The sequence below is a fragment of the Trypanosoma melophagium genome (assembly GCF_022059095.1).
Source record: "Trypanosoma melophagium isolate St. Kilda chromosome Unknown ctg35segment0, whole genome shotgun sequence".
Classification (NCBI taxonomy): domain Eukaryota; phylum Euglenozoa; class Kinetoplastea; order Trypanosomatida; family Trypanosomatidae; genus Trypanosoma; species Trypanosoma melophagium.
In genome coordinates this window covers 323,677-347,906 of record NW_027125172.1, presented here as the reverse complement: position 1 = coordinate 347,906, position 24,230 = coordinate 323,677, and the positions used below count along the sequence as shown (strand labels likewise).

The following is a 24,230-nucleotide window of genomic DNA, read 5'->3' as shown; positions in this document are numbered from 1 at the left end:
AAGGAAGTGAATATTAATTGCACAATTTCTTCATTCTGTGGCCCATTTGCTTTCCTTTTTCTTTTTCTACTTGTAACTCTATTTGGTATTTGTAATACATGAATAAAATATACACATACATATACAAAGGAGGAGGAATATAGTGAACAAGAGGGAGTTGCTCATATATTACAATAAATAAAAGGTAGGAGAAGAGAGAGAAGAGGGGGAGGAGTGGGTGGAAATAGAAAAGAGAAAAAAAGAAAGAAACATAATCAAAAGAATTATATAAAGAATAGAAAACGCAAAACAAAGAAAAATACTCACTCCAATAATCTTTCTCTCTTTATCTTTTTATCTTTTTATCTTTATATATATATATATATATATATATATATATATATATATATATATAAAGATCGCTCTCTCTCTCTCTTGATAAGTGTGTATAGACTTTATTAGACATGTACCACGGATCAGAAGAGGAACTGCGGGCTGCAGAGATGACAGGGCGGGTGTATGACAATCTCTGCACAAATACACCACTAGAGTTGCACGGTATTCGTCAAGTTCACACAAGTCACGTGGGCGGCGCCTCAATGGATGGAGAAAATGAAACCATTTATAGTAGTTCAAATACATCTGGTAATCAGCCACAACAACAAAAACAACAACAATCAAGACGTCGTGTTGGTGGTGGTGTTCGCTCTTCCAGTGTAAACTCCGTAGTGGAAATTGCACGACGAGAGTCAGTGTTGCGACAAATATATAATGATAAACTTCGTGGAAGTATAAATGCTATTTTCACTGCCTTACTGCAGGAATTGCCACGCGATCACATCTTTCTACAACTTCTACATGATCCATCTACGGAGCAGTACTGTAAAGTGCGGGTTGGGGAGGTGGTGGAGAGTTTTCTCTTCTCCGTACAGGCCCATCAATACCACAACCTCGCAGCGGAACTCGCCAAGCGGGAGGTGGAACTTCTCACACTCTCCACAGAATTGGAAACACTTGAACAGCAGTTACATGCATCTCCGCCAGTAAAATCCAGCAGATCTATTCAGACCGATAGTCATGTGCATAGTGGTATGAATACAGGCGAGGATGCGCCATCGATTCACACAACAGCTGTGGGAGGGAGAAATAGTGATGACCAAATGGAAGATGCGGCTGTGGAAGCCACAGAAGCCCATAATGAACTTGTTTTACTCTTAGAGGAAGTTACACGTGAGCATGAACTCGCCAAATGTCGTGAGTGTTTATCTGCGCCAACTTCATTACTTGAAATGGTGCAGGCGGAAGATAATTACCGTGATAAGTATGAATATCTCACAGATATTGTTGCCCATTTATTTCGTTCCGTAAAGGGACTTTTGATGTACGCAGAGGGATCACTGGATAGTTTGGACTCTCTACGCCACGGTCTTCGAGGTATGTCTGTTGCTAGCAATAACAGTAATAATAACGACGGTCATAATAATAATAATAATAATAATAATCAGGAAAGTGAAAGTAGTGGAAGGTCACCAGTTTCCTCATCCAACAATGAACCGTTAACCTCTAATGATGCTAGACGTTCTCCTTCTGCTTCTCAACAACAACAACGGACAATGGTATTTGAAGAGGAACGTGCACGTTTAGAGGCTCTCACGACGCAGTTAAAGTATGCTCAACGACACTGTGGAGATCTCATTATGAGTTTGGGAAAAGAACAAATGGATTTACACCGACGCAATGATGAGTATCAGCAGCAGATTCAACATTTACGACAATTAGCGATGAGTAAAGATACAAAAGAATTAAATAAAGCTTTAAAAGCGAATGAATCAGCTTTAGTACAACTACGTGAAGAATTACAGCAATCTCTGGCAACACAACGGGCAAAGAGTTTAGAAAAGGAACTTGCCATACAGCAAAAATATGCCCAACAAACCCACGAACTCCATCAGATAAGCGAATCATTAAAAACAAAAGAGGATGAACTTCATATAGAAATAGAGCGACGAAAGACAGCGGAACAAAGTCTGCGTGAATTAGAAGGAATGCTAGCCAATCAACGAGAACAAGATCATCTCAGTATAACTGCCGCTTCAGAAATGCGTCGTAGACTTGAGTTGGAACGAGATACGGCACAGTCTAAACTCTCTACCGCAATGCGTGAACTTGTGGTACACCGTGCAGAGATTGTAATGGCACGACAGGAGTCTATTGCACTGGACGCGTATATTTGCAAATCAGATCTTCTCACAACACTCGGTTATGAACGGGCGGGGGCGGATCATCACTACACATTATTACTGGCGAAAGAAGCGGTACGACATGCACAGAGTCAGACAACGGCGGCGCAGTGTACATTACGGGAACGTGAAGAGACGGCACAGCAGTGTTATGAAGATCTGCGGCAGTTGCTGGAGTGTATGCGGGAAGATGAGATGATGGCGGAGATGCGGCAGCGAGATGAGGAGGCTAATACAGAGGCACAGCGTCATCACAGTTATTCTTATTGTCACAATAATAATAATAATAATAATAATAATAATAATAATAATAATAATAATAATAATAATAATAATAGTGCGGGCTGTGTTGAAGACACAGATATATACAATGATGATGCTGAAGAAGAAGAACACCAAGTACAACAAGAAACTGTACGTCGACGTTATGGAATTCCAAAGACATTAACGGGTATTGCATTGGGATTACAAAATGCCTATGAGGCGGTTCAACGCAGTCATCGTCATGCACAAATTAGTGCAGATACCACAAAGGAACAATTACGACAACAACAAGAAGAGAATACAAAACTACGCCAACAACTACAACGGTTAAACGATGACTATAATCAACAGCGTACGAACTTTACACGATTATGGGATGACCAGGCGGTGTGGGCCCAGCAAGATACATTTAAAAGTCTTCTCGCCAAACAAGAAGCACTGTTAACTGCGGTAAACACAGAAAGAGAAGCCCTGCAGGTCCGCTGGTCTACACTTAGTGAAGAGTATCAAACGTTAGAACGCCGAAACTCACAATTGCATGAACGTTGTGCGGCGAAGGAGGCGGAGAATGCACGATTGGTTGGATTTCTGCGTGCACAGCAAATGACTCCACCACCATTCCGGCGTAATAGTAATAGTAATAGTAATAGCAGTACACACTCACAACAACAAGAAAAAGAAAGAGGGCAATCTCATCAATCTCAACAACAACATTATCAACAACCAGGACAGGAATGTTTATTAACATCATTGTGGTCTCCGCCTGTAGCCAAGGCTGTGCGAGAATCACCCAACGACGTTAGAGCGGGTATGAAAATGCAAATGAAAGTCGCGTTAGATGATGAAGGGTATGAAGTAAGACGAGAGGGAGAGGGAAAGGAAGAAAAAAAAGGCATAGAAAATAAACCGAAAGTGATGGAAAGAGTAAAAGAGATAGTGGGAGAATCACCAGATATTCCACATCGTATGTCGCGTGCCTCATCAAGTGCTGCTGGACTTAGTGCTCCTGCACGAACATCATGTGGAAGTGCAACAACAACAAATGATGATACTCTTGCTGCTCTTCATCATACTCATAGTACTACTAATACTACTGCGATTGGAGTTGATATTAGTAATAGTAATAAAATACGAAATAGAGGCGGTGTGGGGACTGTTGTGCCGCTAGGGAAAATGCCACGTGATGTTGGTGTCTGGCGCACAGCCTTTCATAATGGACGAGGATCGACATTACAACAAGAGCAAGAAGAAAGGGAGGAAAATGTATAGATAATAATAATGATAATAATAATAATAATAATAATAATAATAATAATAATAATAATAATAATAATAATAATAATAATAATAAAAGAAACGAAAAAAAAAAGAAAATTACATCAGTTCATATCGCAATGATGCTCATTACTGATACCAATAATAACAATTACAATAATAATAATAATAATAATAATAATAATAACAATTACAATAATAATAATAATAATAATAATAATAATAATGATGATAATGATAATAATAACCATGATTATTATTATTATTATTATTATTATTATTATTATTATTATTATTATTATTATTATTATTGTAATTGTTATTATTGGTATCAGTAATGAGCATCATTGCGATATGAACTGATGTAATTTTCTTTTTTTTTTCGTTTCTTTATTATTATTATTATTATTATTATTATTATTATTATTATTATTATTATTATTATTATTATTATTATTATTGGGATGTTGTGAACATAGACGCGGTATTCTGATGAACATGAATAGAGTCCTGTAGTGTACGTTTACTTTATGTACGACATTACGCCTTTTGTATTGCATAATGAACGCGTTACCAAAAAGAGGGAGAAAGAAAGAGTAAATTGAAATACTCTACAGAACACACATACACAACTCCCATTACTTGTTAACATCTTCTTTTCATGTTGAAGTTATTTTTTATTTTTATCAAAATAGTATCTCTTCTTCACCTCTTCTTCTTGTGTTTTACCATCACCGTTAGTGAAAGTATAAATTTATTTATTTATTTATTTATTTATTTATTTAATCTTTAATTTTCTACTAGAACTACACCGTATGTATTCCTCTTCTCCACGAACAGAATCCCAACAACCACAAAGTCATATGAAGATGGAGAGCACACGGGCCTATTTAGATCACACTTGTGTGCCGTTGTTAATGGAGGCGATGGCCGCCGTCTCACGTACATGACCGGATGATCCCATTGATTATATTGCGCATTACTTACTTCAACACAATCCAAACCGTCCTGGCAATCATAAATAAATGAATAAATAATAATGCCCATTATTATTATTATTATTATTATTATTATTATTATTATTATTATCTGTACTTGTTTTTTTTTGTCTTTGTTTGTAATTTATATTCGCTTTGGCTTGCTTAAAGAAACTCAGTGTGATGATTCTATCTTTTAACTTGTACTTTATTTTTTTCCGTTTTCTCCTTATCTTTGTAAACACAAACGCTCACATACTATTTATACGGTATTTAGCCTGAATAGAGAGTAAGTGTGTGTGTTTTTTTTTTTGTTTGTCTCTTGCTGAAACTTATAGTATAAGTCATTTCCACACGCTTATTATACTTCAATACACATAAATTCGTATATATATATATATATATATATATATACTCACACACAATCGCAGTTATTTCTGTGAATCTCAAAGTATACGTTATTACACATCTCACCGCATAACAAAAGCGAAAACAACAACAAAAGAAAAAGCAAAGCAAAAAAGAAGAATCCCCATGTTCTCCAGAACTGGTGGTATTCCCAGTATCAACAACAGCAGCAATAATGCCACCGCAACATCCCAATCAAAGAACAACACACTTGTGGCCACCGCATTTCACACAAGTCTTGACAATTTGTTAATTGAGGCAACACGACATCGCACGATGAGTCCACTGCGTGATGCGGTGCAATCCGCTCGTCTGCGGGGATTCTCCGCGGAGGATATTTTTCACACATTTGTGCTTGCGTGTGATATACTGCACGGACGCCGACAATATCGCGCACTTCTTTTACAGAGTCTTAGTGATTTGGGAAAGATGGCCTCACTGCGTTTGCTGCCTATTACAGGGAATGTATTACATGTTATTTGTCATCTCGTTCGAAAATTGCTTGGATCTGGAAATGGTAGTAGTAGTAGTAGTAATGGTAATAATACTAATGCTAATAATACTGCTGCTGTTAGTGCTAGTAATAATAATTGTAACAATCAATATTTTCTGCAGAGTGGTTTGCAAAGTACAAATTTGCGTGGAATGAGTGGTTTTGAAAGCCTCACTGCCTCTGTTTCACTGGAGGGAACGTTAAATATAGATATGGATGTGTGTGAGGGATCTTCTCCCAGTGTTCAGGCCTCTATTACTACTGCTGGTGGTGGGAATATAACTGGGGGAAATCCCTCGAATGAGAGTAGTGAAACATTACTGTTATTAGATGAGGAGATGCGTATGCGAATATTACAAATGTTAATGGCATACTTATCGGCCTGTGCGTTGGGGAATACGGCATTAGCGGATATGATGGGCATTCTTTTTACGATTTATTTACAAGCTGCTGAGGGATCTATGGTGGAAGCAACGTGTGCAGCAACGATTGAACAGCGAACACAGGCCGTACTTCGAAGTCTCCGTAGTAGTAGTAGTAATAATAATAACAGGGAAAAGAGTCCAAGTGGTAATACGCAGGTAGAGGATGATAATGCCTCTCTCGGTGCTCAGATACAGTCTGTAGCGTATGTGAAGGATGTTTGTAATATCTGTGCTGGATCCACACCCAAGTGGTTGAAATTAGGTTCGTATCGCAGTGGTTCAATAGCAATATCAACACCAAGCAGTACTGCTGAACCCTCCACAGCACTACCACGTCGATTACGTATTCTACTTTTGCAAACATTAATTGCACACTTTACTGATAGTGAACCCATTACTTCAGCACAGCAACTCAGTATCTTCTTTGCGCAGTGTATTAATGAAGATGTGGTATCCCTCGTTCTCGGTCATGGGCGAAGTAACAGAGGGAGTCCACAGTATGATCCCATCCCAATAAAACAACAACAAGTGCAACAAAAAAGAGAAGGCGAGGCTGGTGAAAATCTTGTAGATCTCTATCCCACACTGGAGGATCATCACGATGAGGAGGAATTCTATCTCACGCAGAAACTTGGCGTAACCGTTCTCACCCGAGCCCTTCCAGTGATGCGGCACACAATGCCCACACTATTGCGATATCACGTTATGTTGGTAAAACTCTGCAGTGAAGGCGATGTGGACGGCGAAGATGCACGGCGAATGGCGATTGTACTCACACTCTGGAGAAGAGCCATTGCCGATCATCAATTACTGCGGCAGTTACTTCTATCCCCATCTCTCAATAGTGGAGTTGGGGTTGTTGGTGGTGGATTGGAAATTCAGGATTCTATTCTATTTACAACATCATCCTCCCCATCAGGAATACCACTAAGAACACAAAAAGAAAAACAACAACAACAACAACAACAAAAAGGAGATCATGAAGAAGATGAAGATGATGAATCACATGGAAATAGTAGTGGGGAGTTTTATCCCGAACGAAGTAGAGTCATACGAGCCGACTACTCCCCAGAGTTAGAGCCCATTGCCGTAGAAGATATGGATGGAACTCGTCCCTTTGCCGATCTCGTTACCGCCGCTGCTCAACTCCTAGCAAGTATTATTGCAACAACAGAGGGAATGTTAAATATTGACACCGTCGCAAGAAGAGAAGAAAAGAAACGTACAACAACAGCAACAACATCATCATTGCAGAGAAGTATTGTGGCAAGAGATCTTTCACGACCTTTACAACTCTCCATGACGATTGCACATCAATCACAGATGCATGGAACAGCATCAGCAACATCCCCATCACAACAGCCACAACAATCTATACATCGTGAAACTAGTTTACACTCTTTATCTGATAAAACGTCTACGTATGATTTGGAGGATTTACATCCAGCTACACGACAGACAAATGATGTTCTCGCATTCTTGACAATGTTTGCGCAAAGTTTTGCCGGTATTGTAGAAGAGATTGATGTTCCGGAAAAAACTCCCACGCGTACGCTTCGTCCTACTACTCCTACTACTACTACTACTACTAATAGTACTACTATTATTACATCTGCTAGTAATTTACAGAAAGAGGCAACATCCCTTTTTCTTTCTTTGCATCCGCCTCTTCTTCGCAGTTTTGCTCTCGCTACCCAACATCTGCAGGGTGATGATGTGATTCACACAATTCTTAAAGGTTGTACACATCTCTTAAAGGTATCCTGTATTCTAGGATTACCAGCACAACGGGATGGCTATTTACAGATATTTCTTTCCCGTCTACATATGGAAAAGGACCCACAAACACAACAACGTTTAGATCGAACGATAACATCCCAACAGCGAAGAAAGAATCCAACTTTAGATGAACGTGGCTTATTAAAAATAGGAGGAAGATCACCTGGAGCTACTACATCAAGTTTAAAATCGGTGGATGCTATGCAACGTTCACTTAATGGATTACAGCAAAAATTATATGTTTTAAACTGTGTCATCTCCATTGCAAATAGTATGGGTTCTGTACTAGGAGAAGGCTGGCGGCCTATTGCTTCTTGTTTGCTTTTAGTGGAACCTCTTCTGCAGGATTTTTACCGAGTTGTGGAACAGCAATTACAACCCCAACAACAACAACAACAGCAAAAAGAAGGAATGATAGAGGAAATGACATTACAAGATGTTGTCCGTAATGCCAATCATGTACGGGATGCGTTGCATCTTCTCTTTATTAACACCGCCTTGGCCCATGATACGACGGCATTAGAGGGCCTTCTTGTGCACTTTGTGGCAGAAGTCTGTGGTACCCCAACCAACAATAATAATAACAGTAAGAAAAAGAGTGAGAGTTATACTTATAATACTAATAGTATTAAAGGAGATTCGTTACTATCATTAAAGATGGCGAGTGAGTGTTGTGCTCTCGCAATTCTTACCGCAGCAGGGCGTCGTGCAGATCCTCTTCCTTTGCAACGGCTTTTACGGTTATGGGCTGCCGTTCACCCACTCTTTCGCCACGCTCTTCTTAATCCACAACACTATTATTATTACTGTTATCGTTCTAACCAGCACCATCAGCACCGTAACGTGGAAGTAGTACTACAGACGATGGAACGACTCGTAGAGGATGTCGCCGTTATAGCGGCACAGTTTTGCCGACGTGTGAATAAAAGTCCCGGTGGAAATAATAATAATAATCGTCAAGATACTAGTAATACTAGTAATACGAATAGTGCTAATAGTGGTCTTAGTAGTAGTGGAAACAAAGGGAAAGAAGAGGTGGCTGTATCGCAGCTTTCCGTAGGCCCATACAGTACAGCAGCTGTAGTATTGCGATTCATGAGTCTCTGTCCATTGCCTGTGCAAACACAACGAGATATTGGATCCACACGAGCCCCACACACATCGACAGAGAGCTCATGTGATGGAAAGAACGAAGTTGTGATAGAGGAAAGTGAGGAATTAAAGCAGCAGTTGTTAGCCTTGCCATTGGAGTTGATGGCGACGGTATTTGATCATATGCAAGAAATACCACAAGAACAACAAGAGGAAGAACAAAAGGAACAGAAAAGAAAAGGAAAAAAAGAGAAAGAAAATGATAATAATAATAATAATAATAATGATAATAATAATAATAATAATAATAATAGTGAAGAAGAAAAGAAGTCTCCACATGGTGGTAGTGGTAGTAGTAATAATAGTGAGGTATTGCAGACCATAGCCCGTGGAGTGTCTCTCGCATTATTGAAAGAAGTCTTAAAACTTGTTCAAGGCTTTGGGGAAGAATTAAGAGGTTCGGCGTGGGTACATCTTTTACAATTACTACGATGTACAGCATTACTGCCTCAACAGAATCCAGTGGCCACACTCTTGGCAAATACAAAACCCCAACCCACACATGGTGCAGTAAACGTAAGTGGGAAACAAGGAATAGGTATTGCTTTCCGTGCACTAGAGACGATTCAACACTCGTGTATTACAAGTTTAGATGATGAGGGTCTTCGACAACTTTTTCGATGTGGTGGTGCGTTCATGACACACAGTCTTTCTTCTACGGAACAGCGACTTAACATCAATCTTAGCGCTGTACAATTACTCTGGTCTATTGCCGATTACGTAGTCTCACGTGAGAAGGATAGTGAGAGGAATGATGATATTCTATGGTGTACGCTCTTTTTACAACTTTATGATGGGTGTCTTGATGTTCGACCAGAAGTACGACAGAGTGCACTCAAGACACTCTTTTCACTTGTACAGGCATATGGTGGACGTTTTTCTGCGGATTGTTGGCGCTGTGTACTGCAAAGTGTACTGGGATCACTAATGGATATTACTATGCAGGCAGCTACGGCCTGTGCTATACCTTCTCCTCCTAAAACTTCTAGAAATGCTACTGGTATTAATGCTTCTATGATGGGCACGGCACCTCCTAATAGCACTATTATTACTACTACTACTACTACTACTACTAATAGTGGTGGTGGTGGTGAAGAGGAACTTGTATTGCAGAGAAGTGGATATGTTCCTCTAGCCTCCGGTCGTGATTCTCTACTTTCTCAACATCGCCGATGTGGATCTTCAGCATCTGCTTCTACACTTTTTAGCGATGCTATGCATTTATTACAAGGATATGATGGGGAGGAAGAACGTCGTATCGCTACACTATTAACCCATTTAAGTGAACATCCTGCATTTTTTGATGATATGCGTATAACAATTATGGATGCTGTATGTCGTGTATTTGTTTCACATCATCGTGCTATGCATACCGCACTTATTATGCAAAAAGGTGAACCCCAACAACGTCTTGAAAATGAGGCATTATTACATGATGTAATTTCTCTTTTTATTGAGGTATGTGCAGGAGTACGAATGGTTGCACGTACTACAAGTGGTGAAACAGCTGCTCTCTCTGCTGTACGTGCCTTACATGCATTAATGGCTGCCACAGATGTTATATTATTAACAGAAGCGGAATTAGAAACGGCATGGTTTGCCCTAGAAAAAATAGTGCGACGTGATAGTGATTGTATGCATACAGCACGTAAACAATGTACGGCAGCTGTGGTAAGTGCGATTGTAACATCATTAGGAGATGTTGTAAGTATGCGATTGATGGGATTACAAAAAATACATCAAAATCAACAACAACAGCAATCTGTAGGGCTTGTACTTCCTTCAGCAAATACGGCATTTTCAGCCTCATCATCATCATCATCTTTCTTTGATCACCTACGTCATGCTATTACACCTGCATCTGTGCGGTTTAGAAGAAGAAGTAGTTGTATTAGTAGTAGTTGTAATAATGGAAGACCACGGCATAGTTACTTTGTAGAGTATCATCACCTTATACAAGAAGCTCTCCACTCATTTGCCGTAACAGATTCCTATTTCTTTCCTAGTAAAGTACAAACCGCCGTGATTGGGGCGTGGAAGATGCTTTGGCCATTACTTAATGGAAGTGAACAGAACTCCGTGGTGGAACTCGTTTTACAGCAATTCCCTGCACGGCATGCTTTACAGGCATTTGTCACACAACATGTGGCCTTTTCAGGTGGTGGAAGTTTACTAGCGGAGTCTGGATCATCATCGGCAGAAGTGTTTACAAGACAATCATCACAGCAAATACAATCACAAAGGCGACGAGCTCAACCTGTAACATTACAGGAGTCTGTCCCACCTGGAGCACATCCCAGTTTCTTATTAATGCTTATGGATTTTCTTCTCTTAATTGCCTCTGATAACGGTCTCCATGGGGATGAGGAAGAAAAAGGAAATGAGCCACAGCCTTATCAACAACAATGGCAATTACAGCAGCAACAGCACTCGGAATTAGTGATTCGTATGACACCTGTAGTAATTCGTTTGGCAGGTGCTTTGCTATTATTGGAGTATGCACCTTCTGAGGTGTTAGCCACACCCGGTCCTGGAGCACCGTTTCACATTCCTGCGGATTTCTTTGAAAAGACCGAAAATTGTCTTCGTTTCTTTCTTTTAGTGGTTCTCTGGGATATGCCCTTAACAAGTGTACTTGAAACACAAACACCGTCAAGCGTAATGACAACAAATATAAATAGGAGTAAAGTAGCCCCTGTTTTATTATCATCAAGCCGTCATGATGGTTTATTGGGATTTGTCACAACCTTTACAGCATTGGTTTCACTTGCTAGTACAATGTTAAATAATGTTGAAGCGAGAAAGAGTTCTGGTTTTACAGTAAGTGACCTCCCTGTACATCTACAGCATGCATTACAGCGACTTGAAGGGTTAGTAATTTTGTTAAGTAAACTCATTCCACACGTTATTCGTTCTTCCGGAGATGTAAGTGCCGCAACTGAATTACTTTCCGTTCTCGTTCCAACCTCTTCCGTGGAATCTCCCTTCTTCGCTGGTGTGGCCAGACGTAGTTTAGATGTTCTCCGTCGCTGGTCTGTCTCATCATCTCCATTAGTAACAGACACTCCATTAGTATCAGCAGGAACAGGTTTAGTGTATGATAACGTCGTCTTATCACAACAACGACAACAACAACAACAACAACAACAATGCCGTTATGAACAGCAATCATCTGAATTGGGAACAATGACATCGATGGATGTTTTAGAAGCATCATCGGGAAAAGAAAGTGTACGTACGCATGCTGAAGATGAGGAGGTTAGTAGTATGTTGCAGAGTGTGGCACGGGCATCTATGGGGGCACGTAATCGGGCCGTACTGAGACGATTTTTGCTTAATAACAACAACCCAGAAGCACGGCAAATGGCAAAAACGACTCTACAAACACTTGTATTGTTATACCCAACTCTTACTCAACCACAAGACCCGAGACAACAACAACAACAACAACATCAGAGAAGTGTAGCAGCAAGTGAAAGAGGGGAAAGTGTAGAAGTTACCAGTAGTTATGATAATGATAAGGAAGAGGATGAGAATACAGAGACTCTTCAGGGAATTCTGGTGGAATTAGTGCGACTTGTTGAGTACACTGGTAATGATGCAGAGTTTCGCACTTTGCTTTCAAGAGCCATGCTGGGCATTTGTGCTGCTCTCGGCTTTTCCCAAACTGCGTCAAACTAAATAGGAGATAAAAAGAAGAAAAAAAGGGGTGGTTGGGTGAATATACATTTGTAATATGTGTATGTATCTATGTATGCGTGTATGTAATGTATGTATGTATGTATGTATGTATGTATGTATGTATGTATATAAATATCTCTCTCTATTTCCGTATATTTATACGTTTGTATGAATAAAAAGTTGTAGAAAGAGAGAAAGAGTGGGAGTTTGGAGTGTGAAAAGGATATGGAGAAATGTAAAGAAGAGAAAAAGATGATGACATGTTCATTTGATAAACCTGTCAGACTTTTTTTTTCTTTTTTTTTTCCTATCCCATGAGTGCGTCTTGGTTTTGCTTTTGCATTCTTACTTTTTATTATTATTAGTGTTTTTTTTCTTTTTCTTTTTGCTATGTGTGACTACTTTCTGTCGCACTGTTGATGTGCATTTACATTACATCTCTACAAACTCTTTTGAACGGTGAAGAATGAAACATTCTGGTATTGTTTGTTTCTGATAAAAAAAATAATAATATCTTTTTAACTTCTATTTTATTATAATACAAGTTTTATTTATAGGCATGTTTATTTTTCAAAAAAAGAAAGCCAGTCATAACAAAGCAAGGCACAAATTTCATACTTTCTGGTATTTGGATAAGGGTATTTAATTCAGTACTCTTATCGATATTGTAAAAAAGATAATTCTCGCTGATATTAACAACAAGGGAAAAGGAGAAATAATGTATTACATATCACTGGAGGAGTATATTGGCAATACTCATGGCTAACCAACAAAAAAAAACCCGTGTGGACACTGGAGATGCGAAAATACAACGGTTAAATCATTAGAAAATGGGATGATTTATGCATTTTTTCTTTTTGTCCTTTTTTTTTGTTTTCTCAATTGATTGCACAATTCGGGAAATCAACAGGAATCCAATGGAACATATTTACAGTAGTAATGATGGAGATATATGTTAGTTATCGTCGTCGATGGAAAGGGTTATTTTCACAATAAATAGTATGCGAAATATTTTTATAAATAAAGTGGATTGGACGAATGGGGGAAATGTAAAACAAGGAAAAATAGAAGAATAAACTCTTTTCTAGTGTTTTGGTGTCTTTTCAAAGAGGACATTTCGTAATTCTCAGTAATTGTTCTTTACAAGTAATGAGAGATCTTTCCATAGACTCTCTATTGGGGATATTTGGGTTTGCTCCATAAAATAATAATAATAATAATAATAATAATAATAATAATAATGACAACATGGGGCAAAAAATAAAAAATGTTTGGCTGCTTCTTCCACTACTTGTGAATACTCTCAAAAAAAAAAACGAAAAAGCAAGGAATCTTATTTTTATTTTTTATTTTTTTTCCTTGATATTTCTACGTTCAGATGGGAAATGTAGGCATTCATTTTCCTTGTTTCTCTTTTTATTTCTCTATCAGTCGTTTTGTTGTCTTTTCTTCTTTGCCACTTGTGAAATTTTAGAGTATCCCACCAAATAGGGAAAAAGAAAAAACAAACAAACGAAAAAAAAGATAGATATTGCCTGTTTTCTCAACCACTAAGAAGAAAGCAAATGCGGGAGGAAAGAATGTCCACTCAAGCGGAGGAACTCTCCTTATTGGACAAGGAAGAAATTGTACAACGCTTACTTGACGTACAGAAGGAAAATAGGAATATGCAGCGGGAAGTAGAGGAGCTTCGCCAGCGACTACAACAACAACAATCATTATTACAATGTAGACACGGAGATGTAAATGATCCTTCACCAAAACATCGACCGTCATGTGATGTGAATCATATCCAAACTGCTGAAACTGGAACAGAACGTGGACATTATACGGTTTCCTTCTCCGTTATGGTAATTGAGAATGGAACTGCCATTTCCGTTCCGCTTTCTTCTGTAATAGATAAGAGTTACATGCGTCCTGATCTTCGTGAGGCGGATACGCCTGTTGTGGCCTCATCCCTATTGCGTGATGACTCGGAGTCATTTGCACGACACTCTATAGGAAGTCATTTTGTAGAACGATCGCCTAGTATGAGCACGGAGGAATCCATTGGTACACATGGCGAATTGCGTGGACTTAGTATGGCCTCAGCGGCGGCATTTGCGGCTGCGGCGTCTGGTGGAGGTAGACCTTCAATGTCTCTGGATATCGCCATTGGTGATGATGCTAATGAACCCGCACCAAAAGATCCTAATGCATCACGGTCTCAATTAACATCTTTACAACAACAACAACAACAGCAGCAGCATCGAAACTCGTATGGTCGACAAAGGAATAGTCGACATGAACTTCGTAAATTAAGTCTTGGTCGTTTATTAAATAGGCGTGCTATGTCATTAGATCCGGATGCTCTCGTTTCGCATCGTACTTTGCAAGCTTTTCAACAACAAATGTTAGATAGTGGAGCTTCCCTTTCTCCTGTCTCTTCATATGGTAATGCTATATATCACTATATTGTAAAAAATTTTGCGGTAAGGAATGGATGCCGTCATAGTCCTTCTGATGTTGAAGGATTTGGTCGTACATTATGTAGTCTATGTGGTGAGTTAAAGCGTATTTTGCAAAGTGAACCTCGTCATGGTGGTATGGTATCACCATGCTATGTTTTTGGAGACTTACATGGTAATTTTTGGGATCTATTTTATTTTCTAGACAATCTTATCTCATTCCAAGATTTACGATATACGCCACATCGTTTTCTATTCCTAGGGGATTATGTAGATCGTGGGGAATTTAGCGTAGAAGTAGTAGCATATCTCTTCGCTATGAAAGTTTTAGCACCAGATAAGGTACTACTACTACGTGGTAATCATGAGGACACTCTTGTTAGTGGTGATATCTCTAGTTATGGTAGTACCAGTTTTCGTGCACAATGTCGCAATTTATTTGGTCATTCCTTAGGTGAAGAGTTGTGGCATCGCGCCAGTGAAACCTTTGCCTATTTACCACTTACTGCTAATATTGATGGACGTATATTTTGTACACATGGTGGTATTCCCCGTTACCGCGGAGGTGTAGATGATCGACTGCAGATATTAAGCCGTGATGATTTCCCTATTTTTGAGTCTTTCTTTGAAGTTCCAGAGGAAGAAACGGCGCAGCAGCGTATGTATCGACAAATGGCGATGGATACATGTTGGGCAGATCCTGCAGATGATGAGAGCGTACTTGATAAATGGGGATTTGGAGCTAATCCGCGTGGATCGGGTATTATTCTATTTGGTTCCGTTGCCGTGGATGACTTTCTTGCTCACTATAACTATGAGTACATCTTCCGTGCTCATCAAGAGAAGTCTGATGGGTTAAAGCTTAGTAAAAGTGCAAGAGTATTTACAATATTCAGTACAAGCGCCTATGTTGGTCATGAAAATGGAGCTGGACTTGTACTTGTGGCAGATGGTAAAATACGTTTAATTATTAAGAATGCCGATGAATGCAATGATGCAGCTGCAACAGGAGATGAAGAGGAAGATGTAGATGATGTGGATGGAGAAAAATGAATACCGTGATACAGGTAGTCTCTGATTATGGAGGTGATGGTAGATGTAAAAACAAAAAAAAAGAACGACAACAACGACAAGAATAAAAAGAAGAATGAAAGTAGTAGTTTTATTAGCTGGAGAGGGAATGCAGATGGTGCCAGAAGGCCAAATAAAGTATACATTATTTATTTGTTTTTGTTTTTTTGTTTTTTTTGTATCTGTAGTTCCTTCTTGGAAGAAAACGAAGAAGAGGAAAAATTGGATACTTTAAAATTTTTGGTGAGATGACATGGAACTGAAGATTAGAATACAGTAACTACACGAAATATCTTGTGGAAGAAGAAGAAGAGGAAGAAGAAGACAAGGGAAAGAAAAGGAAAAAAAAGAAAAAGAAAGGAAATGATAAAGGTAAGGAAGAAGTGGGGAAAGTAATGGAAAACAAAAAGAAAGTAGATGTTGCGGTAGATGCATGTGTTTATTTTTTCTTCTCCTCTTTGCAATATGGTGTTACTGCCATATCTTATGACGCACAACCACGAACCAATAGACAATACGACAACAAAAAAAAAAAGAAACGAAGTAGAAGAAAAAAAAAAAGAAAGGGTAGGAGGATGAATACTGCATCTTCTCTATCTATTTCTTTTTTTTTTCTTGTCCTTTTCTTTTTGGCGCTTGTTGAAAGAATGTGCATCTGTAATTGCTCTGGCAACAGTTAGGGTCGTGTGGGATGTTTTGAATTTTTCTTCCATTTCTTTGTTTTTCGTAAATTATGGATAAAGGCTGCTGATTGAAGAATTAGAAGGGATTTATGTTTTTGTTGTATATATTTTTTTTTTCGATTTCTTCTTAAGCAGAATCTTTTACAAGTATGACTTTGATCCCGTACTACCTCGATTAGTGGAAAGCCCCCGGGAACCATTTGAAAGATCATATACATCAAAATGGACTCACAAGGGTGATTTATACCATTATTTGATGGGAACACCGTGTCAAGACACGAGGCCTGTGCCTTAATTGTTGATTTTGCTGGACTTTCTTTAGAGGATGACACTCAGTGAATAGTATGGCTTGATTCGACCATTATTAATCGGATAAAACCGATCTACACACTCCTGATTTGCCTATTTTTGAGGTCCGCTTTTCGGTGCTCCTTCTTATGGTCATTATGATGCGTTTGACAGAGGCTTAGCACAATCCCGGGAAATTTTTTAGCAGAAATGGGCATTGCTTGAATCAGAAGACTATTTCACTTCAGAAAGCTATACATGCAGAGATGAAGGAAGTTTTCTCAGAGACTGGGATGCAGTAGCAAAGAGTGGGTAAGGACTTTGAGGAATATAGAGCGAAAGTCTAACAATTATTAGAACACACGAATCAAGATTTAAAGAAGGAGAAGGAGGAATTATGGACTTTCTCGTCTGCGTATGAAAATCGTGTGCCTGCTGATTGCCCCCAAAATAAGACAGAAAAAACAAATCTGTGGTTACATTCAATGCAGTTAATGCAGGTGGAAATCATTGGATACCCCTTTCGCGGATCGGTGAGGGTGTACACTTCGAGTGTGATAACACCGACTCAAACAAGGTTTTGAGGAATGCAACTGTTGATAACAACGCACGGGAATTTAATATTTTTGATGTCTCTACATGGATCCCCCGATTACACAATGGGAAAATACATGATCTAGAAATATCTCTGCGATACGAGTTCGACTACTGAAATCCATCACCTATGCAATTTAAGGAATCCTTTGAGCGTCTCTATGATTGAATGGTGGTGGTTCAGGATATGGAAACCCCGTCCCAATGTTGTATACTTATGGGCGAAAAAGTTCTCTAAAACTTTCGTTCCGCTTTATTATTGGAGGCCAACCAAACTGTGTCTAAGACACGCGTGCGGTCACGACTCTATGTGAAGTTAAACAATGCTGATGGTTTTACAAAGGCAACGAAGACCCTTCGTTGCCGTCGTTGTAAGCAATTTGCTCATGTAGCATCTAGTTGTGATGAGCATTTGCCGAAATACAATGGGCCGCGACAGCCAAAAAAATGTCCAGGGAGCTGCTCGTCGTCAAAGGGTGCTGAACGGAGCGGCCCCACATTAATAATAATAATAATAATAATAATAATATATACGTGGGTTCTCCTCAAAGGTTCGTCAGATCCCGCTTGCATCCTCTTTTCGGCATGGTATGTCGCAATCCAAACCCTAGAAAACCACGTTAGGTGCCAATAACTCTCGGTTTTGATATGATGAATCTCCACGATCCCCCATTTGGGAAGAATGCATGCGGAAGGCGAATATTATCACGAAGGCGATCTGGGAGCCGTCAAGACGGGAGCTGATGCTGCCTTTGTTGAGGGAAATTGCAACGTTTTGCCATGCCCATGGGAAAGAGATGAACGAGTTAAGCTCAATCGCATTCGTTGTCGCAAAAGAAGCGGACCCATCGATACAGTTAGACTTCGCACGACTGCTGTGCGCCATGTTGCGAATGGATATGCCATCCATGGACATGATGATAATGGGGTTGCAGAAGATGGCTGCCCGCTGAAAGATAAAACAGATCTGCCCATTATCGAAAAAAAAAAGACAGGAGATGGACGAGATCATTCGGTATTGATCGGATTGGTGGGAATAAACAGTGCTCCCACTGATTTGGATAATATTGAGTCGATATTCGGAGATATCTGCATTGCCGAAGAATTTTATGTGTTCCAAGAACGGAACCGTGTTTCTGGATCGGGTGGTGGCTCTAAAAACAGCAAATATGGATTATCCCCATCGAGCATCCTGTTATATATATATATATATATATATATATGTAGGGATACAGGGCAAAGTACACTTTCGCACTCATGCCATTGCTCGCCTCATGCGGGGATACGGTTCATTTAATCAAGCGCGCTGCGTTGTGGGATGCGGGCGGAGTTGGTGGACCCTCACGTTATGGACCCGCAAAGGGATCCTTTCGATCTCCCGCAGAATATGCCACCAATCGGATGGCGGTAGAAATTTTGGATTGAGAAAATGCGAGTGGGGCGGGCACTTTAGAGGAGGTGGTTCTCTTGGAGCATCAAATGAAACATTCTACGAAACAATGTAAGGCTATAATCGGGGAAGTGGAATCTGGGAAACCCACGTACATTGTTTTAGGTGTAATTTTTTTTATCACGATTCTCGCACCTTTCCACTCAGCAACAAGTGGATTGGTAAATTACGGGAAATCCGTCTGTTGAGGTTGTAGACGATGGTGGGAAATGAAGGTAGTGGTATCTGGTTTTCTACATGCGATGTCAGCACTTGGGTTTCGATTAACCATCTATTTCTTTTTTTTTTTTTTGTGAAGGCGGTGCGTCGACGTTTATCTCCCTTTAACTATGGTTTACTTTTTTTCATTGACTTTTCTTTCGCTCTCAGCGACCAGGTTGAGCTGCAGATTGTTGCGCACACTTCTCCGTAACAGAAAGGGGTGTTGTTAAACAAGTGTTTGAGGCTTCCCTATTTTAATTACTGACGACTCGTTGTTGCATGGATGGCAGTCTATGATCTTTTTTTTTTTTTGCGATTGGTGGAGATCAAAATTGCCTGGGGTGGATTGGAGGATACTGTTAACTCTTATAGTGCAGACGGAGGCCAGGGCAGTTTGGCTTGCCCCGGTATCCTTTTTTGAGTTTTTGCCAGCGTACTTAAATGTACTCGTCGACAATATATCGCTGCAAGACTCAGTAAAACCAAAAAAAAAAATGGGAAAAGCAGAGTTGTACACTTTATTTTTGGTAATTGGATCAGGTTTTCAGGGTTTTGGACCTCTGTGGGGTTTAAATTTTTTGGGGGTGCTAAAGAGTGAAGAATCTTAGAATCTGTCACTCTTTAAGTCCTTCTGAGTGCGTTATCTGATAGAATAGAGGGTTTAATAGTTGATGTCTTTTCCCGCTGTTTTGATTCGTATAATTGGGGTTCATTATTTTATTTGAACGGTATGAAGTATTTTTTTCGTTTATTTTATTTATTTTTTTTTTTATTATTCTCCAGGATTGGATCAAAGCATGAATTATATTCTTATGTTATTGTTTTTTTTTTTTTTTGGTCTTTACTGTGTTTTTATACTGCTACTATATTTCTCTTTTTGCTTCTCCTGAAACATGTATATCTGTCTAACTAATGTTGCTAATTACTGTTATTAGAGACTCCAATACAAAGAAGTAAGGAGGGAGAAAATATCAAAACACTACAGAGGCAAATCAGAAGCAATAACAATAAGAAAAAAAAATAGCGAAAAAGATAAAATAGTAACAAAGTAAAACAACAACTCAAAACCATTATGAAGTCTAGTAGTGAGAAAAGGGTGCGTGGACTCTCGCTTAAACCTGGGCAGCGAAATGTGGAAGTAGACCCTGATTTGTTAATGTCGTCTGTATTTGATACATTTCCTGAGCATCAAGATAATATTGTACGTGTATTCGATGATGAGGGTCGCCTAACAACCCATGAGGTTGGTGTAAAACGTTTCCATTTTGCGCGACTCTCTATTTTTTATGCCTTACGTTCTCTTTCGTGGAGTATGCTCATCACATACTCTCTTTTGTTATACCTTATTATTCTTTTCGTTTGTTCTTCCATGTACTTTGGTTGGAGTATAATGTGTGGAGCGAGAAAAGGTACAACATGGACTTCGGCACTTTACTTTACTGTAGTGAGTCTCGCCGCTAACGGTGGTTACATAGGAGAAGACCAAGAAACGATGATGCAACCCAGTCATATTTGTTTTGCAGGACGTACGGTAATTGTAATGGTATTATCATATACAAATATTATATTTGTTGGAATGGTCGCAGCTCTTGTTGTGAGTAAAGCTGAACATAGTGGGCGACTTGGACAGCGGGTGGTATTTAGTGATTTCTGTTCATTAACAGCTGTACCAGGACGAGCCGATTGTTGCTGGAGACTCACATTTCGTATGGCAAATAGTATTGGTGAGCAACCACTGGCGCATGGACGATTACGTGTATTTATTATCACTGCTGAACCGTTAAAAGATTATAGACTTCGACGTAAAGAAATGTCAAGAATGTATTATGGGAAACTCTTGGAAAAACACCATCACCAACAAAAGGGAAGAGGAGGAGAAATTTCCGAACGTGGACGTGGTAACTCCTCCTCCTCCTACTTGACATATGATCGCCTGCAGGAACTAGCAATGACAAGGAAGGGATCAAATATGAGTTTTACTTCACAAATGGATCCAGCATTGGCGGCCGCTTTATCTGAAAAGTTCTCCAGAGAACAAAGAGGAAGAAAATCATCCCCAGCAGCAGCAGCAGTAGGCCGAAACAAACACCGTCGTCGGCAAGAAAAGATATATTCACATGTTGTGGATGAAAACTCTGAGAGTACGTCGCGAATGAAACGAAAAGGATCCGCACGGGAGGTGGTCACACCTCTTGAGACGACTATGGTGCAAGTGGGAGATGCCCCGCAGAAGGAATCGGAATCTGAACATGATCTCAGTAAAGGAACGAAAGAAGTTGAAAAACAACAACAACAACAACAACAACAACAACAGCAACAGCGTAAACAACGAGTTCACATTACTACCGCCCCGGATACAGTTGTTCAATCTAATGATCCACTTGGTGGAAATTTCTCTTCTGCCTCTTCCGATACCTCAAGTTTATCCAACAAGACAAACCCAAGCGAAGGCAGCCGTCTTGCTGCAGAGGCCGAGGCTGCGGCTGCCGCTAACAGTGGTGAAGCAGATGATTTTGAACGTGTTTGTATTCGTGTGGAAGAAGTGCGATGGACATGTTCAGAAGAGAAATACTTGGAGGCACGTCAAGGACAACTCTCACTATGGTTTCCAGTGAATATCACGCACACAATTGATCGACAAAGCCCATTATATCGTTATATGGAGGGGAATAAGACGGATAGTCCATCTATGCCTTCGTCCCCATCAGGCCCAAGAGCAAAGAACACAAGCGTAAAAAAAGGAAATTCCATGCGTTCTTTTCAGTTAGTGGCAACATTTGATGCTGTTGAAATGGAGAGTGGTGCGACCATTGCGGCGAAACGGACGTATACTATGAGTGATATTGTGGCACATTATCGTTTCTCTAATAAGATGGTACGTATGAGGCATGACAGTAATGAGGTGCGAATTGATTATCACTACTTTAACGAGATGCTTCCTGTTAGGGCAGTTGAGTCTTCAACAACTGAAAGTGATGCATTCCATGATAACTAAGTGGAAAAAAAAAAGAATTGTTTTAGGTTTCTTTATTTTATTACATGCTATCATTTTTATTATTATCGACGATCGTTATTGCTTGTATTGAATGCTTCTTTATTTTTATTCTTCCCATGTGATACGTTGTTGTTTGTTGTTTTGTTTCTTTGTTCTGCCTGATTTCATTTTGTTGAGGTTTAATTATGGAATTTCTTGCTTCTATAACGTTTTGCGTTTTTTTTTTTTCTTCTTTTCCTTTTCTCCACTGGAGGCAAAGAGGGATTTCGTGAAGGGTAAAATTTGATTCCCATTTCAAGGAATATTCGAAGGAAAAAAAAGGAGCAATAAGAAGAAAAAAATAAATTTCGTTAGTCAATGGAGAAGTACAGAAAGTACGCTGATGCCGCCACTGGCATTAATCCTTTTGTGTCATTACAAACACCAACCACATTATCTGTGGCTATTGCCGCATTACTTTTCCCTTTTCGCCTTCTAGTGGCATTCTTTATTTGTTTATGGCTATTTCTAGTGGATTTGTTGGTATATTTCTTTTTTATTATACCCGGTCTATCCTTTCTGTCGTTACTATTATTTGCACCTTGTCAACGACTGTTATTACGTTCACTTTTATTAGCGCTTGGTAATATTTCTATTGTGCGAGAAGTACCAAGAGGTGGTGCGGGTGTGGTATCGTCAAAATCATCTTCCGCATTAGCGAATAATAGTAATAATAATAATGAAGTAACACTAAAGGCTGGAGATGTTGTTATGGCTAATATGCAATCTGTATGGGATATGTGTGTACTGGAGTTGGGTTTACCACTTTCACTCTTTATAGTTGCCTTTTATGTTGGCAATGCGGGAGATGAAAGCAGCGATGATAAGAAACACAGTGATAAGAGTGTATTGAAGGTGATGGAACCATCGCCGCTGCAGCGATGGCTTGTTTGGTGGCATATTTACAATACGGGATCATTGGAATTCCTGCAGACTGCAGTAAATGGAAATAATAATAATAATAATAATAATAATAATAATAATAATAATAATAAGAGTGTGATGGATGTTTATATTCTTCAACAAGAGCGATGTTTGCGGCTTGGTGTTCCTCTTGTGCTATTTGTAGAAGGGAGTTGTACAAATGGTAGAGGTATGCTACAAATTCCTTCATTAAATGTACTAACTTCATCAACAGCTTATAATAATAATAATAATAATAATAATAATAATAATAATAATAATAATAATAATCGTTTATTTGTATCTGCGTTAGATTATGATACAGCTTCACTGCATACGGTACTACGTCCACGCCATGTACTCGCTTGTCTATTTACAATGAGTGCATCTCTGCATGGTAGTCGTGATCCAGCTTGGTACAGTCCACCGTTTCCAACAGCCACTGTACGTGTGGCCCCATTAACAGATAATTCCACAATATCAATATCAACAATAAATGAAAGAAAAGGAGAAAAGAATGAAAGAGTTATGATGATTGATGGAACAAGGGTGTGCCAGGCATTGTGCGCCGCATCACAGTCTAGGCGTGTATTGACGGTAGGACTGTTGGAGAAGTGTGGATATGTGGAAACTTACATGCGACAGGGAGAGAATAAAAAATAAACTTATTAAGAGGATAAAAGAAATAAAAGACTCGAATATGGAAAAAGAAAAATGGAGTTTTTTCTTGTTGTTGTTGTTGTTGGTTTGCTTTCCTTGTTTATATGTATTTCTTTATCTATCAGTGTGCATTTGTTGAGACATATAAACTTCTACATGTTATAAAGATATATATATATATATATATATATATATATATATATTTGTACAAGTGATACCTCCTTTT

The 24,230-nt window shown here is 39.2% G+C and overlaps 6 protein-coding genes across 6 annotated transcripts; all 6 read left to right on the top strand.

Moving 5' to 3' along the window:
* Positions 1–443: 443 nt before the first annotated feature.
* LSM04_000580 (uncharacterized protein) lies at positions 444–3,752 on the top strand (the record flags this gene model as incomplete). The annotated part of the gene is made up of 1 exon (XM_067338738.1): positions 444–3,752. The coding sequence occupies one exon, from the start codon at positions 444–446 to the stop codon at positions 3,750–3,752; it is 3,309 nt and encodes a 1,102-aa protein (XP_067188606.1).
* Positions 3,753–5,269: 1,517 nt separating this feature from the next.
* On the top strand, positions 5,270–12,673 carry LSM04_008220 (Mon2; the record flags this gene model as incomplete). Its single annotated transcript, XM_067338737.1, has 1 exon — positions 5,270–12,673. One exon carries the CDS (start codon positions 5,270–5,272, stop codon positions 12,671–12,673), a length of 7,404 nt encoding a protein of 2,467 aa, XP_067188769.1.
* Positions 12,674–14,253: 1,580 nt separating this feature from the next.
* Positions 14,254–16,173, top strand: LSM04_005061 (Calcineurin-like phosphoesterase domain; the record flags this gene model as incomplete). The annotated part of the gene is made up of 1 exon (XM_067338736.1): positions 14,254–16,173. The coding sequence occupies one exon, from the start codon at positions 14,254–14,256 to the stop codon at positions 16,171–16,173; it is 1,920 nt and encodes a 639-aa protein (XP_067188696.1).
* Positions 16,174–18,438: 2,265 nt separating this feature from the next.
* On the top strand, positions 18,439–19,167 carry LSM04_008257 (uncharacterized protein; the record flags this gene model as incomplete). Its single annotated transcript, XM_067338735.1, has 2 exons — positions 18,439–18,950; positions 19,059–19,167. 2 exons carry the CDS (start codon positions 18,439–18,441, stop codon positions 19,165–19,167), a joined length of 621 nt encoding a protein of 206 aa, XP_067188770.1.
* A 1,312-nt stretch (positions 19,168–20,479) lies between these two features.
* LSM04_001755 (uncharacterized protein) lies at positions 20,480–22,402 on the top strand (the record flags this gene model as incomplete). The annotated part of the gene is made up of 1 exon (XM_067338734.1): positions 20,480–22,402. One exon carries the CDS (start codon positions 20,480–20,482, stop codon positions 22,400–22,402), a length of 1,923 nt encoding a protein of 640 aa, XP_067188635.1.
* Positions 22,403–22,759: 357 nt separating this feature from the next.
* Positions 22,760–24,007, top strand: LSM04_004269 (uncharacterized protein; the record flags this gene model as incomplete). The annotated part of the gene is made up of 1 exon (XM_067338732.1): positions 22,760–24,007. One exon carries the CDS (start codon positions 22,760–22,762, stop codon positions 24,005–24,007), a length of 1,248 nt encoding a protein of 415 aa, XP_067188671.1.
* Positions 24,008–24,230: the final 223 nt, after the last annotated feature.